This window comes from Colobus angolensis, unplaced genomic scaffold (assembly GCF_000951035.1).
Source record: "Colobus angolensis palliatus isolate OR3802 unplaced genomic scaffold, Cang.pa_1.0 Scaffold3, whole genome shotgun sequence".
NCBI classification, from domain to species: domain Eukaryota; kingdom Metazoa; phylum Chordata; class Mammalia; order Primates; family Cercopithecidae; genus Colobus; species Colobus angolensis.
Window position 1 is genome coordinate 26,529,783 of NW_012116265.1, and position 22,036 is coordinate 26,551,818.

The following is a 22,036-nucleotide window of genomic DNA, read 5'->3' on the forward strand; positions in this document are numbered from 1 at the left end:
CAAAAAAAAGAAAAAAAAAAAAACCTAGAAGAAATGCATAAATTCCGAGAAACATGCAACCTCCCAAGATTGAACCAGAAAGAAACTAAACTAATGAAAAGATCAATAATGAGGTCCGAAATTGAATGAGTAATAAAAAGCCTACCAAGCAGAAAAATCCCAGGACCACACATGTTCACAGCCTAATTCTACCAGATGTATAAACAAGCGCTTATACCATTCCTACTGACAATGTTCCAAGAAACTGAGGAAGAGGGACTCCTCCATAACTCATTCTGTAAGACCAGTATCAGCCTGACACCAAAATCTGGCAGAGACACAATGTAAAACAAAGCATCAGGTCAATATCCCTAATGAATATGGATGCAAAACATCTGCAAGAAAGTATGAGCACACTGAATCCAGCAACACATCAAAAAGTTAATACATCATGATTAAGTAAGCTTTATTCCTGGGATGCAGGGCTAGTTCAACATATGCAAATCAATAAATGTTATTCACAACATAAACAGATTTAAAGCAAAAACCATATGATCATCTCCATAGACACAGAAAAAGCTGTCAGCATAATCCAACACCCCTTCATGGTAAAAACCTTCAACAGACTAGGCATCAAAATGAACATACCTCAAAATACTAAGACCCATTTATGACAAACCCAAGCCAACATCATTCTAAACAGGCAAAATTTGGGAGAACTAGAACAAGACAAGGATGTCCAGTCTTGCCACTCCTATTCAACATTGTACAGGAAGTCCCAGCCAGAGCAATCAGGCAAGAGAAAGAAATAATGCACGGTGGCACATGCCTGTAATCCCAGAATTTTGGGAGGCCTAGACAGGCAGATCACTTGAGGTCAGGAGTTCAAGACCAGATTGGCCAATATGGTGAAACCCCATCTCTACTAAAAATATTAAAAATTAGCTGGGAGTGGTGGTGCACACCTAAGTCCCAGCTACTTGAGAGGCTGAGGTAAGAGAATCACTTGAACCCAGGAGGTTAAGGTTGCAGTGAACCAAGATCATGCCACTGCACTCCAGCCTAGGCGACAGAGTGAGACTCCATCTCAAAAAGGAAAAAAAAACAAGAAACAAAAGGCATCAAAACAGAAAAAAAGTAAAATCATCTTTCTTCACTGACAATATGATTTTATACTAGAAAACCCTAAAGACTGCTCCAAAAGGCTCCCAGAACTGATAAATGACTTTAGTAAAGTTTCAGCCTACGAAATCAATGCACAAAAATCAGTAGCTTTTCTATACACCAATAACACTCCAGCTGAGAGCCAAGTCAAGAATACAATCCCATTTACAATAGCTACACACAAAAAAATAAAATATCTAGGAATACATCTAATCAAGGAGGTGAACAATCTCTGGAAGAAGAACTATAAAACACTGCTGCAAGAAATCATAGATGATAAAAACAAATGAACAAACATTCCATACTCATGGATGTAAAGAGTCAGCGCCGTTAAAATGGCGTATTACCCAAAGCAATGTACAGGTTCAAATTACCAATGTCATTTTTCATAGAATTAGAAAAAACTATTCTAACATTCACATGGGAAGTTCGAGTCTGAAAAGCCAAAGCAATCCTAAGCAAAAAGAACAAAGCCAGAGGCATCACACTACGTGACTTTAAACTATAGTAACCAAAACAGCATGGTACCGGTACAAAAACAGACACGTTGATCAATGGAACAGAATAGAGAACCCAGAAATGAAACCACACACTTACAACCTCTGATCTTTGACAAAGTTAACAAAAATAAAAAATGGGGAAAGGACCCCCTATTCAGTAAATGCTGCTGGGATTACCTGCTAGCCATATGCAGAAGAATTAAACTGGACCCCTACCTTTTACCATACACAAAAATTAACTCAAAGATGGGTCAGCAATTTAAATGTGAGACCCAACCCATAAAAATCCTAGAAGAAAACCAAGGAAAATCTATTCTGGACATCAGCCTTGGCAAAGAATTAATGGCTAAGACCTCAAAAACAATTGTAACAAAAATAAAAATTGACAAGTGGGATCTAACTAAAGAGCTTCTGCACAGAAAAAGAAACTATCAACAGAGTAAACAGACACCCTACAGAATAGGAGAAAATATTCACAAACTAGGCATGTGACAAAGTTCTAATATCCAGATTCTATAAGGAACTTAAATCAACAAGCAAAAAACGACTCCATTAAAAGTGGGCAAAGGACATGAACAGACACTTCTCAAAAGAAGACATACATGTTGCCATCAAATATATGAAAAAATGTTCAACATCCCTAAACATTAGAGAAATGCAAATAAAAACCACAATGAGATACCATCTCACACCAGCCAGAATGGTTATCATTAAAAAGTCAAAATGGCCAGGCACAGTGGCTCATGCCTATAATCTCAGCAATCTGGGAGGCTGAGGTGGACAGATCAGTTGAGGCCAGGAGTTTGAGACCAGTCTGGCCAACATGGTGAAACCCCATCTCTACTAAAAAATACAAAAAAGTTAGCTGGCCGTGGTGGCACACACCTGTAATCTCAGCTACTCAGGAGGTTGAGGCACGAGAATCGCTTGAACCTGGGAGGCAGAGGTTGCAGTGAGCTGAAAGTGCCACTGCCCTCTAGCCTGGGCAACAGAATGAGACTCTGTCTCAAAAACAAACAAACAAAAAAAAAAGTCAAAAAATAATAGATGCTGGCCAGGCTGCAGAGAAAGAGAAAAGGGAATGCTTATACACTGTAGGTGGAAATATAAATTAGTTCAACCACTGTTCAAATGAGTTTGGAGATTTCCCAAATAACTTAAAACAGAGCTACCATCTGACACAGCAATCTCATTGCTGGACATATACACAAAGGAAAACAAATCACTCTACCAAAAAGACATACGCACTTCTATGTTCACTGCTACACTATTCACAATAGCAAAGACATGGATCAACCTAAGTGTCCATCCATGGTAGAGTAGATAAAGAAAACGTGGTAAATATATACCATGGAATACTACACAGCCATAAAAAGAACAAAATCATGTCCTTTGCAGCAACACGGATGCAGCTCTTGGTCATTATCCTAAGTGAATTAACACAAGAACAGAAAACCAAAGACTGCATGTTCTCACTTATAAGTGGGAGCTAAACAATGGGTATACATGGATATAAAGATGGGAACAATCAACACTGGAGATTATTAGAAGGAGGAAGAAGGGAGGGGATAAAAGGCTAAAAAAGCTACCTATGGGGGACTATGTTCAGTACCTGAGAGACGGTATAAATAGTACCCCAAACCTCAGCATCACGCAATATACCAATGTAACAAACCTGTACATATACCACCTGAACCTAAAATAAAATAGGGCACCCAATTATTAGAGAATAATCATTCTTTTCAAGCACACATGCAACATTTATCAAAGTTGATCACAAACTTAACCTTAAAAGATGTCTCAGGGAACTTCAAAGAATCAATATCATGCAAAGTTATCTGACAAAAATGCAATTACATTAATAATGTAATTAAAAGAAATTTTTAAAATTAAATAATTTAGATATTTTAAAATTCCAAATGATTCATGCATCAAAGAAGCAATTGTGATGGGAATGTTTCAATACTTTTAGAACAGAATAAAAATGGAAATACTATATATCAAAATAGAATGCTTCAAGAAAAATTCAGTCTTAAAAGGTCAGAGTAAAAAGAAAAACTGAAAATTAATAGATTAAATGTGTAATTTAAGAAGTTAGATTTAAAAAAACCCACCAAAAAATTAAATAAAAGGAGATAGTAAGAAAATGGCAGAAATAAAGGAGGTAGAAGACGAACAAATAATAGAGAGGACCAACAAAGAACAACAACAAAATGCAGAGTTCTTTAAAATGATGACAAAAGTACTCAAACCTCTGATAAGATTTTTTTTTAAAAGAGAGGGAGAAATAAAACAAAGTAAGTAATATCAGAAATGGAAAGGGGGACAAAAACCACTTGTAAAACCAGATTTAAGAGCTGGAAGATTATAATGAATAACTTTATTATAATAAATTTGAAAATATAAAGAAAATGGACAAATTCCTAAAAATCTCATTCACTGAAACTAATCAAGAAGAAATAGAAAATGTGAGTAGTCCTATAATCATTAAAGGAATTGAATTTTTTTAAAAATCTTCTAAGAAGGAAAAAGATCAAGATGAGATAATTTTTCAGACAAGTTCTAGCAAATCTTCAAGGAACAAATAATTCCCATCATATGCAAAATATTGCAGAATATTAAAAAAAGAGATATTCCATAATCCATTCTACTAAACTAGTATAAGATAAATACTAATTCAGACAAAGACACTACTAAAAGGAAAATTACAGCTCAATATCTATCCTAAATATTGAAAAATCTTAAATATTAGCAAACTGAATTCAACAGTTTATAAAAAAAGATAATATATCATGACCAAGTTGAACTTGTCCCAAAAATGCAATAGTAGTTTAACGTCAGAAAAATCTATTAAATGTTTCTCACCAAAGAAAAATAGACCAAAGAAAAATAATATAATCATTTCAATCAATGCAGAAAAAAAGGTTTTGTAAAATATAACACCAAATTAGTATTTTAGCTAGGAAATGAAGGAAATTTCCTTATTTCTGATCAAGAATATCTACTTACAGCAAACATCACAGGTTTTTTTTTTTTTTTAATCTAGAAATAATTTTAAACTTACAGGAAAATAGTGTTAATAAAAACAGAAGGCCAGGCGCAGTAGCTCACACCTGTAATCCCAACACTTTGGGAGGCCAAGGCAGAAGGGATCACTTGAGGTCAGGGGTTCAAGACCAGTCTGGGCAACATAGCAAGCTCTCATCTCTACAAAAGATTTTAAAAATTAGCCAGGCATGGTGGTACACACCTGTAGTCCTAGCTACTTGAGAGGATGAGGAAGGAGGATCACTTCACTCAAGGAGTTTGAAGCTGCAGTAAGCTATGGCTGTGCCACTACACTCCAGCCTAGGTGACACAGCTAGACTATGTATTTTTTTTTTAATTTAAAATAAAGATAAATTAAAAATAAATAAAAACAGAATACAGAATATATATGTATTCTTTTCCCACATCCACCCACTGTTAACATTTTGCCCAATTTGCTTTATCATTTTGCTTGCTCTCTTACCTCCACATGTGTGTATGTGCATGCATGTATGATACACAGTATGAAATCAGTATGTCAAGTTACACTCCAATTTTTATTGCAGCACTATTCACAGTACCCAAGAGATGGAATCAATGTAAGTGTCCATCAACAGACAAATGGATAAAGAATATGTGGTACATACATGCAATGGAGTACTATTCAGCCATAAAAAAGAATAAGATTCTGTCATCTGCAACAACATGGATGGAACTGAAGGTCATTAGGTTAAGTAAAATGTCAGACACAAAAAGACAAACATTGTATGGTCTCATTCACATGAAGAAGCTAAAAAAGTTGATCTCATAGAAGTAGAGAGTAGAATAGTGGTTACTAGAGGCTGAGATGGTTAGAGGGAGACAGCCAAAGATTGGTTAGCAGTTACAAAATTACAGCAAGATAGGAGGAATAAGTCTTAGTTTTCTATAGCACTTTAGGGGAACTATAATTTACACTTTATTGTATGTTTTCAAATAGCCAGAAGAGGGGCTTTCGGATGTTCCCAACACACAAAAAAAAGATAAATGTTTGAAGCAATGGATATGCCAATTACCCTGACTTGATCATTATACATTGCACACACATATCAAAATATCACATTGTACCCCATAAATATATACAACTATTGTATCAATTAAAAATTGTAATAAAAGCAAAAAAAAATTCTTTGTTTGAAGATAAATTGATATACTCTCTGTACTCAGTTGAAAAACAAAAAACAAAAAAGATTGAAGAGGCTACCTGTAGCTAGAACAGAAAGGAGAGAATTTGCCCCTACTAAGGAGTCAAAGTACTTATATTCCTATTCTAAGTCAGCCAATTAGATAACAACAAAACACCTAAAAGGCTTGTAACTTCTGTTTGGATGTTTTAAAATCATTAATAAAAGCTAAGTGAAAAAGTATTAAAAATTATTCCAAAACTTAAAAAGTGAAAAGAATTTCCCAGCTAATCTTCTTTAAGTTCAATGTTTTTGCTATTTAAATAAGTAAGTTTATGACTGCGGATCACTAGTGTAATAAACCTTATTTAAGCAAGTGGAACTTCAGCCCAAAAAGTCTATGTAAAATCATATGATTCTGGCACCATCTGGTGGCAGTATATTCCAAAAGCAGAGGCGGTGTGTGTGTGTGTGCATTTTTATTAATAACTAATTCACTCATTTATTACCAACTATTTAATAGGCATCTGCTAGGCATAGTTCATATAAATCTTTACATCTCTCTTGGAAGACAGGAAATAAAATAAAGTATAGTATCTAAAACAGGGTCCCTATCTCCAAGGAAAAAAAATTGACAGTTAAATTATGACTGTCAGAATGTAAGAAAAGAATCTGTTCTTGTTTAGAAGTTTCCTGAAAGTATTTATGCCCCTAGAACTTTCAAGCAAGAAGTCCTTAGGAGTGTATTAATAAACATAGTCTATCAAATCACCACATTGTAAGCAGTTTTCAAGGAAAATAACTGCAGTGGTTTTAAAATGTCCTCAAATTCCTGATACTTCTTCCTTTAAAACGTTGGCCAGGTGTAGTGGCTCACGCCTGTAATCCCAGCACTTTGGGAGGCCCAGGTGAGTGGATCACCTGAGGTCACAAGTTCAAGACCAGCTTGGACAACATGGTGAAACCCCATCTCTAGTAAAAATACAAATATTACCCAGGTGTGGTGATGCGTGCCTGCAATCCCAGCTACTCACTTGAACCTGGGAGGCAGAGGTTGCAACGAGCCAAGATTGTGCCACTGCACTCCAGCCTAGGCAACAGAGAAAGACTCTGCCTCAAAAAAAAAAAAAAAAAAGAGGCTAATTTCCCTTTCCCTAAATGTAGGTTTGACTTAATGACTCACTTCTAATGACAAAAAGTGGCAGAAGTAGGGGCGTGTAACTTCCAAAGCTAGGTTGCCAAAGATATCACCACTTCCATCTTGCCTTCTTCGAAACCACGCACCTGGGGGAAGTCAGCCGTCATGTCATAAGACTCAAAAATCCTGTGGAGAGCCTATCTGGGGAGGTACTGTGGCCTTCTGCCAACCACCAGGACCCATTTTCCAGTCATGTAAATAGGCACCCTCAGAAACAGATCCTACAGCCCCGACCAAGCTTCAGATGACCGCATCGCTCATCAACATTGCTCACCTAAGCCACTCACAAAGAAACTAAGAAATAACCAATGTTTATTGTTTTAAGCCACTTAGTTTTTGGAATAATTTGTTCTGCAACAGTATTAACTAATCCAATAGCCTATCACTTCCTAGAAGACATTTTATCTATAACAGAAAGTAAAAATAGCTCACTCTAGTTTAATACTATAATTTTTCCATATGTTAATAAAATTTCAAATTGTCCTTCCTAATTTATAAGAAGTGATCCTTTTTTAATTCCCCTAATTGTTTCATAATATTATTTCATAATATTTACTACCTTCTTTTTTCTGAGACAGGGTCTTGCTCTGTCACCCAGGCTGGAGTGCTTGAACTCCCTGGCTCAAGGTCAGCCTCCTAAGCAAGCACCACCACATATGGCTAAATGGTTTTTTTTTTTTTTTTTTTGGTAAAGATAGGGTCTTGCCTTGTTGTTCAAAGTGCTAGGATTACAGGCATGATATAATCATATATATATAATATATAATGTTATTTATGTGCATACATATTACATATATGACATGCATGTATATATTACATGTATGTGACATATGTGTATATGTGTGCACATATAACATAAATGTAGGCAGGTATATATAACATATGTGCATGTATTATATATATAAAACACATATATAAACACACCCAGCAATATTTATCACTTTCTAAGTTAATTCAATGAAACAGCAACCTAAGTAGATTTTAATCAGTCAGCAAGGATTTTGTTTTTAACCCCTCTGTTTGCAGAGCAACCACACTAAGCACTGTGTGGAGAACCATATCCTTGAAGTACTTATAATTTAAATCAGATTACTGTTCAAGAAATAATTTATGTTTTTTAACTAAACTTTTTCCCTGGCTCTGAAGATTATAGGTCAATGGAAGAAGGTATGAAAAATTTTTCCTTTACCTCTGTGAGGGATCCACAAGCCACACCACCATGCAGGGCTTCGTCCAAAGCAGAAAGGGTAGTAGATAAGAATGCTGGTGAGAAATCAGCAGACCTTTGTGCTTTTATCCCATAAGCCTGAACAAGAAAATGATTAAGTTTTTTTTCAACCTTTATATATATTCAAAAACATAAACCAACTCTAATTTTCTAAATTTTAGCAACTTTAACCCTAATCCATCCTTTTCCCTTCTATTATTTATTTGTTCAACAAATATTTACTCTGTGCCAGGGTCTGTGCTAGATTATGGGGATATGACAAAACAGAGAGAGACGTTGCCCTCACCGTCTTATGAAGTCAACCAGAGACTATGAAATTAGGACTAGAAACCAGGCAATTATAACACAATTAATAAGAGATAATGTAATAGGGAAAGTATAACTGATACAGATTTTGGAAACTTAATGGAATTGCTGGATGCCTGTGCTAAAATCTGAAAGAGCTGTTAGGTAAGCAAGGGAAATGTGACTATTCCTGCCAAAGAGGGCAGAATGTACAAAGAAAGGTCAAGAAGCAAGAGAGGAAACAGGGACTAACACAAACTGTAAAATATACAGTTCATTTAGAATGCCTAAAAGATGGAGTGTGGGTGCAATACAGCAAGCAATGAGGCTAGAGAAGTAAGCAGGGGCCTAACCATGAACAGCTCTGTTGAAGATGCAAAAAGGAGTGACATGATCAAGTCATCATTTCAAACTCCGGTTCATTTGTGAAGAACATTGTGAAGGAAGGTGTGGAAGGCTGAGAAATGACCCCCCACCCCCACCCCTGGATATCCAAATCAAATCTCCAGAACCTGTCTGTGAATATTACCTTATTTGCAAAATCGGTGTTTGCAGATTTGATTAAGTTAAAGACCTTGAGATGAAGGGATAATCATGGATTATCCAGATGGACCCTAAATACCCTCACTCATAAGAGAGAAGCAGAGGGAATTCAATACACACAGGAAAAGGTTATGTGAAGATGGAATAGAGAGAGAAGCAGCCACAAGCCAAGGAATGCTAATGGCCACCAAAAGCTGAAAGAGGCAAGGAACTGATAATCCCCTAGAACCTCTGGAGAGAACACAGCTTTGCCTACACCTTAATTTTGAACCTCTGAACTCCAAAACTGTAAGAGGATAAATTTCTGTTGTCTAAGGCCACCCAGGGTATGATTTGTATTAGAACTGCCACAGGAAACTAATACAACAAATTATAATTTCAAAGACATACTCAGATTAGTTTGTGAAGAACAGCTTGAAACTGGGAGATCTGTCAGGAAGACATTACAATCATTCCAAAGAAAAATAATGGTAGCTAGAAGAAGGTAATAGTAGTGGGGATAAAAACTTTTGGTACTAGCAACTTTATCGAAAGCCAGGTACACAGTACGACAGTACCCCTTATCCACGGTTTCACTGCCCATGTTTCAGTTACCCATGGTCAACATTGATCTGAAAATATTAAATGGATAATCCCAGAAATAATTCATAAGTTTTAAATTGCACACAGCTCTGAGTAGCATGGTGAAATCTCACATGATCCTGCCTGGATGTGAATCATCCCTTTGCCAAGTGTATACGCACTGTAGACACTCCCTGCCTGTTAGTCAGTAGCCATCTCAGTTATCAGATCCAAAAAACGTAGTATACATATAGTTTGGTACTATCCAAATTTTCAAACATCCACTGAGGGTCTTGAAACATATTCCCTGTGAACAAGGGGAGAAACACTACTTATCTGAAGTTTTTCCAATATTATAAAATTCTGAAATTCTCCTTTTTTTGTTCAAGACAGAGTCTCACTCTGTCACCTGGGCTGGAGTACAGTGATGCGATCTCAGCTCACTACAACCCCACTTTCTGGGTTCAAGCAATTCTCCTGCCTCAGCCTCCCAAGTAGCTGGGATTACAGGTGCCTGCCACCACACCCAGCTAATTTTTTTATTTTTAGCAGAGACTGGGTTTTGCCATGTTGACCAGGCTGGCCTCGAACTCCCACCCTCAAGTGGCCTGCCCACCTCAGCTTCCCAAAGTGCTGGAATTACAGGTGTGAGCCACTGCACCTGGCCCAAAATTCTCCTTTATTATTCTTGGTGTTTGTCCACAAGAAATTATACAAAGCATTCTGGTGATTTTATGTGTTGGTTTTGATCATTCTGATGTATTTAGAGCTACAAAAGTTAATACTCTATAAGGAAAATTGATTTTTAAATTACTTTTATTAATAGTCCGGGATATTAAAATTTTATCTGATTTTTAAAAGATGTTCATTTTCTAATGTTCCTTTTATTCTTTTAAAGGCTTTTGACAACCTCCGTTTGTTAATCGTCTGCTTTACATTTCAGTTTAGCTTTGCCTGTTCCAGGACACTGTCCAGTCACTATGCCAGGATATGGAGCAAATAACATCAGCTCCTCTTAGATACTGCTGTGATTCAGGAATCATGAACAGTAAGGAAAAGGCAAGGATAGGCAGGTAAAGAGCATTTGTTGCACATCTACTATGTGCTGTATTAAGTACTTTACGTACATTATTTCATTTACACACAGGTATAATTATCTCCATTTCACAAAGGGTAAAAAAACTGAGACTAAGAGATTTGCCAGATATTAGCACAAGGTGACAAACAAGAACCATTGCTGCTTTTTTCCTAATTAAAGAACATAACTTACCTAAAGCAAATTTGGAAAGAAGAAAAAAGTTAAAGAAAACAGAAGTCAGTAAAAAATTCCACAATCCTAAGATAACCATTATTAACAATATATGCCAAATACCTTTATAACGTTCATTTTTATAAAATTTGCATGTATGCTATATACAATTTCGTAGCCTGCTTTTTTCACTAAGCATTATATCCTGGGCATTTCTCCTGTTATTACAAATTCTTGGCTGGTCATGGTCGCTCATGCCTGTAATCCCAGCACTTTGGGAGGCTAAGGCAGGAGGATCACTTGAAGCCAGGATTTCAAGATCAGCCTGGGCATCATAGCAAGACCCCATCTCTATAAAAATAAATAAATAAATAAAAATATTTCAAAGATTTTAGTGCCTACATAATATTCCCTAACATAAATGTAATATAATTTATCTCCTTCCTATTATTATTGTTTCTAATGTTTTGACATAAAAAATATTTCAGTAGGCATCCTTACATACACATTGTTGTCTATAATCTATCATCAGGCAACGTGGATGCATGCGAGGATACTTTCTCAAACACGCAAAGGCAGCCCAATCTGTCCAAATTAAAGCACTTCATTTGCAATTTTAAGTGTAATTTCTAGAATACTAGATTTGGTAAGTCAAAAAAATAATAATCGGCTGGGTGCGGTGGCTCACACCTGTAATCCCAGCACTTTGGGAGGCCGAGGTGGGTGGATCGCCTGAGGTCCGGAGTTTAGACCAGCCTGACCAACATGGAGAAACCCCATCTCTACTAAAAATACAAAAGAAAAAATTAGCCGGGCGTGGTAGCACATGCCTGTAATCCCAGCTACTCAGGAGGCTGAGGCAGCAGAATCGCTTGAACCCAGGAGGCGGAGGTTGCGGTGAGCCAAGATTGTGCCATTGCACTCCAGCCTGGGCAACAAGAGCAAAACTTTGTCTCAAAAAAAAGAATAAAATGAACTAACAGAACAAAACTTCAGAGAAGTAGTATGTATATAAATGAGACAAAGACGAGTTTTGTGATATGACACTACCAGTTTTTCTTCTACTTTGGTGGCTGCTTCTTCTCAGACTCATTATCGTCTAATCTGACCTGTAACTGTTGGCATCACTCAGGTTTCAGGCTTAAGTACACTTATCATCTTACTGTATGCACTTTATAGGCAATCACTCATCCATTCCGATAGCTTCAACTATCATATTTACACCAATGACTCCCACGTGCATGCCTCACCTTCAAGGTCCAGGTCCATATATTTAACTGCCTACTTCCTATCTTCACAAAATGTTTTATAAGCATCTTAAATCAGACAAGTACTGGCCGGTGCGGTGGTTCACGCCTGTAATCGCGGCATTTTGGGAGGCTGAGGCAGGTGGATCACCTGAGGTCACGAGTTCGAGACCAGCCTGGCCACCATGCTGAAACCTTGTCTCTACTAAAAATATAAAAAATTAACCGGGCATGGTGTTGGGTGCCTGTAATCCCAGCTACTGAGGAGGCTAAGGCAGGAGAATCGCTTGAACCCGGGAGCCTGAGCCGAGATCTTGCCATTGCACTCCAGCCTGGGCGACAAGAGCAAAACTCCATCTCAAAAAAAAAAAAAAAAAAGTTACACAAGTACTAAATTGAATGTATGATCTGCCTCCCTCAAACCTGCTCCTCTTCCAGTACTCCTGATCTCAGGAAATGGTACCACTCAGTTTCTCAAAGCAAAAGTCAGGGAATCATCTCTGACACTTTTCTGTACGTCACTGCCACCTCAGCCAAACAATTACCAAATCCCATTAATATTCTCTCCTAGGCTGAGCACAGTGGCTCACGTCTGTAATCCCAGCATATTGGGAGGCTGAGGCAGGTAGATTGCTTGAGGCCAGCAGTTCGAGACCCGCCTGGCCAACAGCAAAACCCCATCTCTACTAAAAATACAAAAATTAGCCACGTGTGATGGTGCATGTCTATAGTCCCAGCTACCGACGAGGCTTAGGCATAAGAATTGCCAGAACCAGAAGATAGAGGTTGGAGTGAGCCGAGATTGCACCACTGCACTCCAGCCTGGATAACAGAGTGAGACTCTGTCTCAAAAAAAAAAAAATTATCCCTCCTAAATATCTCTCATATTAATCAACACTATAACCTCTGCATTAATAATACAAGTCACCATCACTTTGGTCTGGAATACAGTAATAGGTACCTAACTAATCTTCATGAATATTTTCTTCCTCCTTTTCAATCACTTGTCCACATCCAAGACTGATCTTTTTAAAACACATATTACAGTATACCCTTCTTATGAGTTTCCATTGCTCTCAGAATAAGATCCAAAATCCTTAACTTGGCGTGCAAAGCCCTAATAATCTGACTCCTGCTTACTTCTCTGGCTTCATCTCCTGCCACTCTCCTCTTTGCTGTTATGTCCCACTCGTGCAAACCCCATTCTCCTTCTCTTCCCAGGGCCTTTGCATCTGTTATACCCAGTATCCAATAACTCTTCCCTGCCCATGTCCCTTCCCAACTCCTTTGCCTATCTCTCACCTATTCATCTTCCATGTTTTAGCTAAAGTATTGCTTCCTTGGAAGGGCCCTCCTGACCCCCAAACTAAGTAGTGTCCCTTATTATAAAGTTTCAAAGCTCCTTATGCCTTTCCTTCATAGGATTTAGCACTATTATAATTAACTAATTATTTCTGAATTAATATTTTAATGTCTGACTTCCCCACTAGACTGTAAACTACAAGAGGGCTGGAACTGTATAAACTTGTTCACCATGACATCCCCAGTGCCTGACAAAGTACCTAAATACATACTTGACATTCAGTAAATACAGGTCAAAAGAATAAATGATTAAAAAAATGAGCAAAAACATTTCCTGAAGAAATGAACTAAAACTAAGCCAATGGATGAACAACAGGCAAGGAGATAGCCAAATTATGAATGAACTCCAATTCACAATTGCTACAAAGAAAATAAAATACCTAGCAATACAGCTAACAAGGGACATGAAGGACCTCTTCAAGGAGAACTACAAACCACTGCTCCAAGAAATCAGAGAGGACACAAACTAACAGAAAAACACTCCATGCTCATGGATCTCATGGATAGGAAGAATCAATATCATGAAAATGGCCATATTGCCCAAAGTAATTTATAGATTCAATGCTATTCCCATTAAACTACCATTGACATTCTTTGCAGAATTTTTAAAAACTATTTTAAAATTCACAGGAAACCAAAAAGAAGCCTGTATAGCTAAGACAATCCGAAGCAAAAAGAATGAAGCTGCAGGCATCACACTACCCAACTTCAAACTACACTACAAGGCTCTAGTAATCAAAACAGCTTGGTACTGATACAAAAACAGACACATAGACCAATGCAACAGAATAAAGAACTCAGAAATAAGACCACACACCTACAACCATCTGATCTTCAACAAACCTGACAAAAACAAGCAATGGGGAAAGGATTCCCTATTTAACAAATGATGCTGGGAGAACCGGTTAGCCATATGCAGGAAACTGAAACTGGACCCCTTCCTTACACTTTACACAAAAATTGACTCAAGATGGATTAAAGACTTAAATGTAAAACCTAAAACTACAGAAAAAACCCAAAACCTAGAAGAAAATCTAGGCAATGCCATTCAGAATATAGACACAAGCAAAGATTTCATGACGAAAATGCCAAAAGCAATTGGAACAAAAGCAAAATTGACAAATGGGATCTAATTAAACTAAAGAACTTCTGCATCGCAAAAGAAACTACCATGGTAGAAAATGGGAGAAAACTTTTTTCAATCTATCCATCCTACAAAGATCTAATATTCGGACTCTACAAGGAACTTAAACAAATTTACAAGAAAAAACAAAAAACCCATTAAAAAGTGCACTAAGGACATGAACAGATACTTCTCAAAAGAAGACATTCAAGTGGCCAACAGACATATTAAAAAAAAACTCAACATTAGAGAAATGATCATTAGATCATTAGATCTTTAGAGAAATGCACAACAAAACTGATCATTAGAGAAATGATCATTAGAGAAATGCACAACAAAACCACAATGAGATACCATCTCACACCAATCAGAATGGCAATTACTAAAAAGTTGAGAAACAACAAATGCTGGCGAGCTTGCAGAGAAATAGGAACGCTTTTACACTGTTGGTGGGAGTGTAAATTAATTCAACCATCGTGGAAGACAATGTGGCAATTCCTCAAAGACCTAGAGGCAGAAATACCATTTGACCCAGCAATGCCATTACTGGGTATATACCCAAAGGAATATAAATCATTCTATTATAAATATACATGCACACATATGTTCATTGCAGCACTATTCACAATAGCAAAGACATGAAATCAACCCAAATGCCCATCAATGATAGACTGAATAAAGAAAATGTGATACACATACACAAAGGAATACTATGCAGCCATAAAAAGGAATGAGATTATGTCCTTTGCAGGGACATGGATGGAGCTGGAAGTCATCATCCTCAGCAAACTAATGCAGGAAAAGAAAACCAAACACTGTGTGTTCTCACCTATAAGCAGGAGTTGAACAATGAGAACACAGGACACATGGAAGGGAACAACACACACTGGGGCCTGTTGGAGGTTGTCGGGGAGAGGAAGAGCTTCAGGAAGAATAGCTAATGGATGCTGAACTTAATACCTAGGTGATAAGATGATTTGTACAGCAAACCACCATGGCACACGTTTACCTATGTAACAAACCTGCACATCCTGCACATGTACCCCGGAACTTACAATAAGAGTTGGAAAAAAAAAAAAACTAAGCCAATGTTTAAGGCAGTGCTGAAATATAAGGAATGCTACAAGAATGAATGTAAACCATAGGAGAAAGATGGCTTCTTGATTAAGATGGCAGCTGAAGGTAGTGATGTAAGTAGAAATTAAAGTTGAATTTTGGGACCATACTCTCTTATTTAATTATTAACTGGAAATATGCCACGGATATTGACCACTTGGAATGACAGATGACAAATTAAAGGTTTTCTGGTGCTTTACAACCTTCAAAATAGTAACAAGTTAATTTGAATCTAGTCACAGAATCATTGCACAGTATTTTAACTTCTGTTTTCTCCCATAAAACAAAGAAAGCTGTTCAAAGCAATGAAATCAATGATAAAGCTAAGACTAATGCCAATTTCTAACTCCAGTTCTGATTCTCCTTCTGACTACCCTGCCTTTAAAATATTTTCCTCAGATCACAAGCTAAATCTGAACAAAAGAAAATATTTGTTGTTCAGCCGGGCACGGTGGCTGATGCCTGTAATCCCAGCACTTGAGGAGGCTAAGGCGGGAGGATCACTTGAGCTCATAAGTTCAAGAACAGTCTAGGCTATGTGGCAAAACCACATCTCTACAAAAAACACAAAACTTAGTCGGGCATGATGGTGTACACCTGTAGTCCCAGCCACTCAGGAGGCTGAGGTGGGAGGATGGCTTGAGCCCAGGAGGTGGAGGTTGCAGTGAGCCAAGATCACACCACTAGACTCCAGCCAGAGCAATAGAGACAGACCTCATCTCAAAAAAAAAAAAAGAAAAAGAAAAAACAAAAGAAAGAAAGAAAGAAAAAAAGAAAGAAAGAAAAAAAGAAAATATCTGTTGTTCAAATATCTGTTCATTGCTTTTAGAAGTTTCAAATGACACTAACATTCCTTCCTTCTCCCCTTCTTCAGAGAATTGTACTTCATTGTTCAGTGTTCAGTAAATTTCAATATAAGGTAGTGAGGTAAGTAATTTACAGTCCACATAAATAAATACATTTGCAAAACACTGAACAGAATTTTAGGAAACTCTTACTGTGGGAAAACAAGATATTTCTATCATGTTTCAAATCTACAATTTGAAAAGCTAAGCTACAGTCATGACACAAAAAGTCTGAAAAAAATGTACAATTTGATGAGGGCTTTTGTAAAAGACTTCAAATTTTCTTAAGAGTAAAGGATAAATTTTTAATTTCCTCTTATTCAATCAATAAGCAAGTATAAGTACAATTATGTGTACTTTATGATCTAGAGCAAGTGATGATGGTAAAGGTCAGTATATCAAAGAAAGGGGCATTCTAAAATTAAGATCATAATTTAACTACGAGGCCCTCAAATACTATCTAATCAATCAGAGAAAGATGACCTTTGGAACTACCGCTATTGGCTACAGAAAAAAAGCAAAAACTTTCTGTTGCTCCCTAATTCCCTTATTTGGAAATTATCTCCCATGAGTTTACAAAATACATAAATTTTTCACATATAGGCCAGGCACAGTGGCTCACGCCTGTAATCCCAGCACTTTGGGAGGCCAAAGTGAGCAGATACTTGAGGTCAGAAGTTTGAGACCAGCCTGGCCAACAAGGTGAAAACCCATCTCTACTAAAAATACAAAAATTAGCTGGCATGATAGTACTGTGCCTGTAATCCCAGCTACTCAGAAGGCTGAGGCAGGAGAATCACTTGAACCCAGAAAACAGAGGCTGGAGAGAGCCAAGATTGTGCAACTGCACTCCAGCCTGGGCAACAGAGTGTCTCAAAAAAGAAAAAAATATTTGCTTCACATGTGTTTTCCTTAGAGAACTAACTTCTATGGTAGAAAACTCAATATTTTTGAGGTACTCATCTCTATTTCTGCATGTGCCTCATCCCTAAAAAAACATGTTTAATGAGATGAGGAATCATTCATAATCAAATCATAATAAAATATAAATATACCGTTTGCATCTTTGGGGCACAGGCCCTGCTGACCATACACAGAAGTTCATGGACACCTCGATAACTCAGACCAGTCATCTTCATAAGCTCCAGTGGGGAAAGACATAAAAAGTCCTAAAGAAACACAGAATATTTTAAACATATATATGTAACAAAGATATTAGAGTTAAAAGGAAATCTTCAATTGATACTGCTTATGTAGACAAAAGTATAATTTATTGCAGATCAAAGATTTATACATTCATTATAGTAATATAAAACCTTAAATCTAGCCAGGCATAGTGGTGTGTGCCTGTAATCCCAGCTACCTGGGAGTTGAGGCTGGAGTATTGCTTAAGTCCAGGAGTTCAAGACCAGCTGGGGCAACATGAGAACCTAGTCTCAAAAACAACAAAGAACAAAAACAACCAACCAAAACCTTTAAATCTTATTTACCCTGCTAAGGAGGATTTGCTTCACTACCTTGCTTAAAAATGCAAGATCTGCTCTATATATTTCGCATGCTCCATCAATAAGGAAAAGGTCTATTAATTTCTTTTGCTTTTAAGAGAAATTATACATTTTGAATAGTATCTCCTCATTTGAGTCCTATTTCTCATGCAACTACAAATAAATAGCAAAGCTGTTACTTCACCTTATGCCATGATCACTCTCCCCTCAAAATGCAAAAATACTAAATTTGGGTAAATGAAATCGCAATTGGAAATGCACCCAAGGAAGCTTGATATTTACAATTAGCCTATGGAAAAGCACCATCATTTACCTTTTTTTATTTTGTAAGCCTACATTTTCATATTTCAAGTTTAAGAAGTATTAAGGTATAAAGTTAACTTATGCATAAAACTTCTCAATAAAAATTTTAAATAAAATTTACCTGACAGGTAAGGATCTGATGTCTACTCAGACGGTCACACAGCTCTTGTGATAAACCCACTCGTTTTAGTTTCTTGCTACCCATGCCTCCAGATCCAGCAAAGAAAAGAAGAACCATGAAAAAAAAATAGAATATAACATAAGTGATAATGAATAGGCTATCCAAAACAAAATTAAAAATTCCTCAAGTTTCTCCATATGCAAAATGAAACATACTGTGTTAAAAATATTACTGATAAAGGAATGCTATAGAATCTTTTTAAATGTTTTAAATATGAGAGACAATTGTTCATCAAAGAGGCACACAGAAAAACAAGGCAACCTCAAATATAATTTCACACAATTATTTGATATTTACTACATGAATACAGTACCACTTCACATTTGTAGAACATCTTAAAATGTTCAATGCATGTATAAATTTTATTTGGATATGGCTAATTTTTGTATTTCTTGTAGAGACAAAGTCGCCACCATGCCCGCCCAATTTTTGTATTTTTTGTAGAGACAGGGTTTTGCCATGTTGTCCAAGCTGGTCTTGAACTCCTGGGCTCAAGTGATCCTCCCATGCTGACCTCCTAAAGTGCTGAGATTACAGGCATAAGCAAACGGGCCTGGCCCAAAATGTTCTTTATTAACACTAGCTGCTTATATTCTCACATGCAGTTAAATTTCACTATTGTACCTTGCTAGGGGTAAATGAGGCTCATGAAAGATTTATCTTCAGAGAATTAAAAAAGAATTACTGTGAGTCTCTTAATGCATACAAAGGAGAAGCTTTATATCTCATTGAGATGGTAGATATACATTTTTCAGTTCTTTCCAGAGGAAAGGAATAAATCCAAGGAATAAAGCAATATAGTTATCAGAAAAGAAGTAACATTTTGGAATGAAAATATATGTATACTGACAATGTACATGTACTGAGAATGTACATGTTTGTTTATTTCCAATACCATGGCCCAAATTTCTATTTAACACCTAAATTATCTAAATCAGATTGAATCAATCTCTCTTTCTCTCTCTCTCACACACACACACACACACACAAAATACATACATATACACTTCTCACAAACACAAAATACATCCTCCTCATTTCTCTCTATGGGAATTTGTTAGCATTGACTTGTTTCCCCCAGTAGAAAACCAAGTGATACCTGCTATAACATTGCCTAGTGTCTTTTCAGATCAGGTAGTTTCAGGTAATCACACCATTGAGACTGATGAATTCAATTTAAAAAAAAAGGAAAGAAAGAAAAGAACTATGGGCCACACAAGGCGGCTCACGCCTATAATCCCAGCACTTTGGGAGGACAAGACAGGCAAACTGATTGAGCCCAGGAGTTTGAGACCAGCCTGGGCAACATAGAGAGAACCTGTCTCTACAAAAAAATACAAAAATTAGCTGGGCGTTGTGCCGCACACCTGTAGTAGTCCTAGCTACTCAGGAGGCTGAGAGGACCATCTGAGCCCAGGAGGTCGAGGCTGCTTTGATCACATCACTGCACTCTAGCCTGGGGAACAGACTGAGACCCTATCAAATACAAAAAACAAACAAACAAACAAACAATAAACTATAAATTCTAAACTACAGGGACTTTAACAACAACCAATTCTGCTATCTCTGCCTTAATAGGGCCACTCCCATCACTTGCCTGGACTATTGCATATTGTTTCTGGCCACTCCATTCATTTGTTCCTTAATTGGCTCCTTCCACAGGCATTTAAATACACACCCTGCTGAGCTCTGGGGTACAAGAATCATTTAAGCATATCACCTCCCCTTTGAATACTCATAGTTAAGAGATGAAAAGAGAGGTACAAACAAATAACTACAGTCATGCAGTATCGCAATTGCTATTTAAAAGTGCTATGGGAGCAGACAGGAAGAAGCCCGAAATTCGCCTGCAAAAGTCCTATCAGTGTCACAATCCTGCCCTGAGTAGCTTCCTAAAAAGTCACACTAGCCTTTAACACTTCCCATGGGATTGGCAGACCACCGGATACATTCCTAACTTCTTAGGATCGCATAGAAAAACATCAAAAATTGGTCCCTCACTTCCTTCTCACTCATACATCACATTGCAAGGTTCAGTTCCTGTCCTTCCCGGCAGTTACTTCACCTCTCAGTGTCTTAATTTCCTTAAAACCGTTGTTTTACAGTCATATGAATTTACCACTGCATATGACTGTAGTGGAGGTTAAGGCACTCCTGGCACATAGTACTTTAAGGTCAGCAATCATCATAATGACTCTCACATGATCTGCCCTCCAGTCATATGGTATGTGTATTGGTAGGTCACGCAATTGTCATCCTGTCTCCCTGACTTCCCTCCACAAAACCTTCCCCAGGGTCAAGTCTTTTCCTCTCCAATGTTCTCATCAACTTCGTACACATCTATTCGATAATCTTATCAAAGTATTATTATGGCTTGCAAGTTTGTTTCCTCCACCGGAGCACGTAAATTCCTGCGGTGTATGTGTGCGCGAACGCACGTATGTGTATTGCACTTGAGGGGAGATGGTCAACCCTGGAGAATGAACCCTGTCCTCCTCATCACCAAGAAAAGAAAATTCTTCATGTTAGATGTTCAACGACAACTGTTGAGGAACAATATTAGCTAATATTTATTGAGCCCTTATTATGTGCCACACTGTTCCAAAGGCCTCGGATATTTTACCTTACTTTACAGATAAGGATACTGAGGCACCGAGTTGACAAACTTGGGCAAAGTTAAACAGCTGAGTGCGAAGCTCGCATTCGAATCCAGGGACCGGACTCCAGATTCCACGGTCTCCAACACCACCTGAAGTGGGACAGTCCCTCAACTTCCCCTAATGACAGGCTACCTGAAGCGGGAAGGGGCTGGGGAGGAAGACGGGCATCAACAGGCGGAAATATCACCCGGAATCCCCTAAAAAGAGCTTTCTCCAACAATGAGCAGCTTCCAAGCATTCCCCACCAAAAGAAGGCCCGAAGCCGCCCCCACCCCCGGAATTCACGGCGGGGTTCTTAGTGAAGATCCCGACAGTCTTAAGGGGGCGTGACCAGCACCCAAGAGAAAAATCTCCGCTCCCCCAATATCGATACCCACGGGCCTAGGGAAGGAGCAGGAAATAATGAGCGAACCCCACTTCCCCACAACGGCACCCCACATGAAACTTTCCAGTACCGGGTCTGCAGCATCCAACTTTCAAGTTTCCCCACCCTTTACAGTTTCCCCGCGGAAAGCGCCGCAAAGCAACAACCGAAGTACTGACTGGGTCGTCATCCTGGCTATTGTATCCAATCAGAGACCGGCAGAGGCCCAGGTTGGGTCCGCGGCTTGCTGGGAATTGTAGTTAATACTGTGATCAGCTTAACAGATCGAATCTGAAGCAGTTCCTCAAAACAGTGATTATCAAAATCTGTTGGCGGACCATCACCAAAGAGAATGTGAGGCAAGGGAACATCCTGTTTGGGAATTTTTCTTTTTTTTTTCCTTTTCCAGACGGGGTCTCGCTCTGTCTCCCAG

At 37.8% G+C, this 22,036-nt stretch overlaps 1 protein-coding gene across 4 annotated transcripts in view; it reads right to left on the reverse strand.

The window, feature by feature from the left end:
• Positions 1-21,761, reverse strand: part of RAD51B (RAD51 paralog B) — an 800,423-nt gene extending 778,662 nt beyond the window's left edge. For all 4 annotated transcript variants that reach the window (XM_011949703.1, XM_011949704.1, XM_011949705.1 and 1 more), the window contains exons 1-4: positions 21,695-21,761; positions 18,520-18,605; positions 17,646-17,759; positions 8,221-8,337 (exon numbers count right to left, since the gene is read on the reverse strand). In XM_011949703.1, the coding sequence (XP_011805093.1) occupies positions 8,221-8,337; positions 17,646-17,759; positions 18,520-18,603 (315 nt within the window). In that variant the 5' untranslated portion in view covers positions 18,604-18,605; positions 21,695-21,761. The remainder of the gene's footprint in view (positions 1-8,220; positions 8,338-17,645; positions 17,760-18,519; positions 18,606-21,694) is intronic.
• Positions 21,762-22,036: the final 275 nt, after the last annotated feature.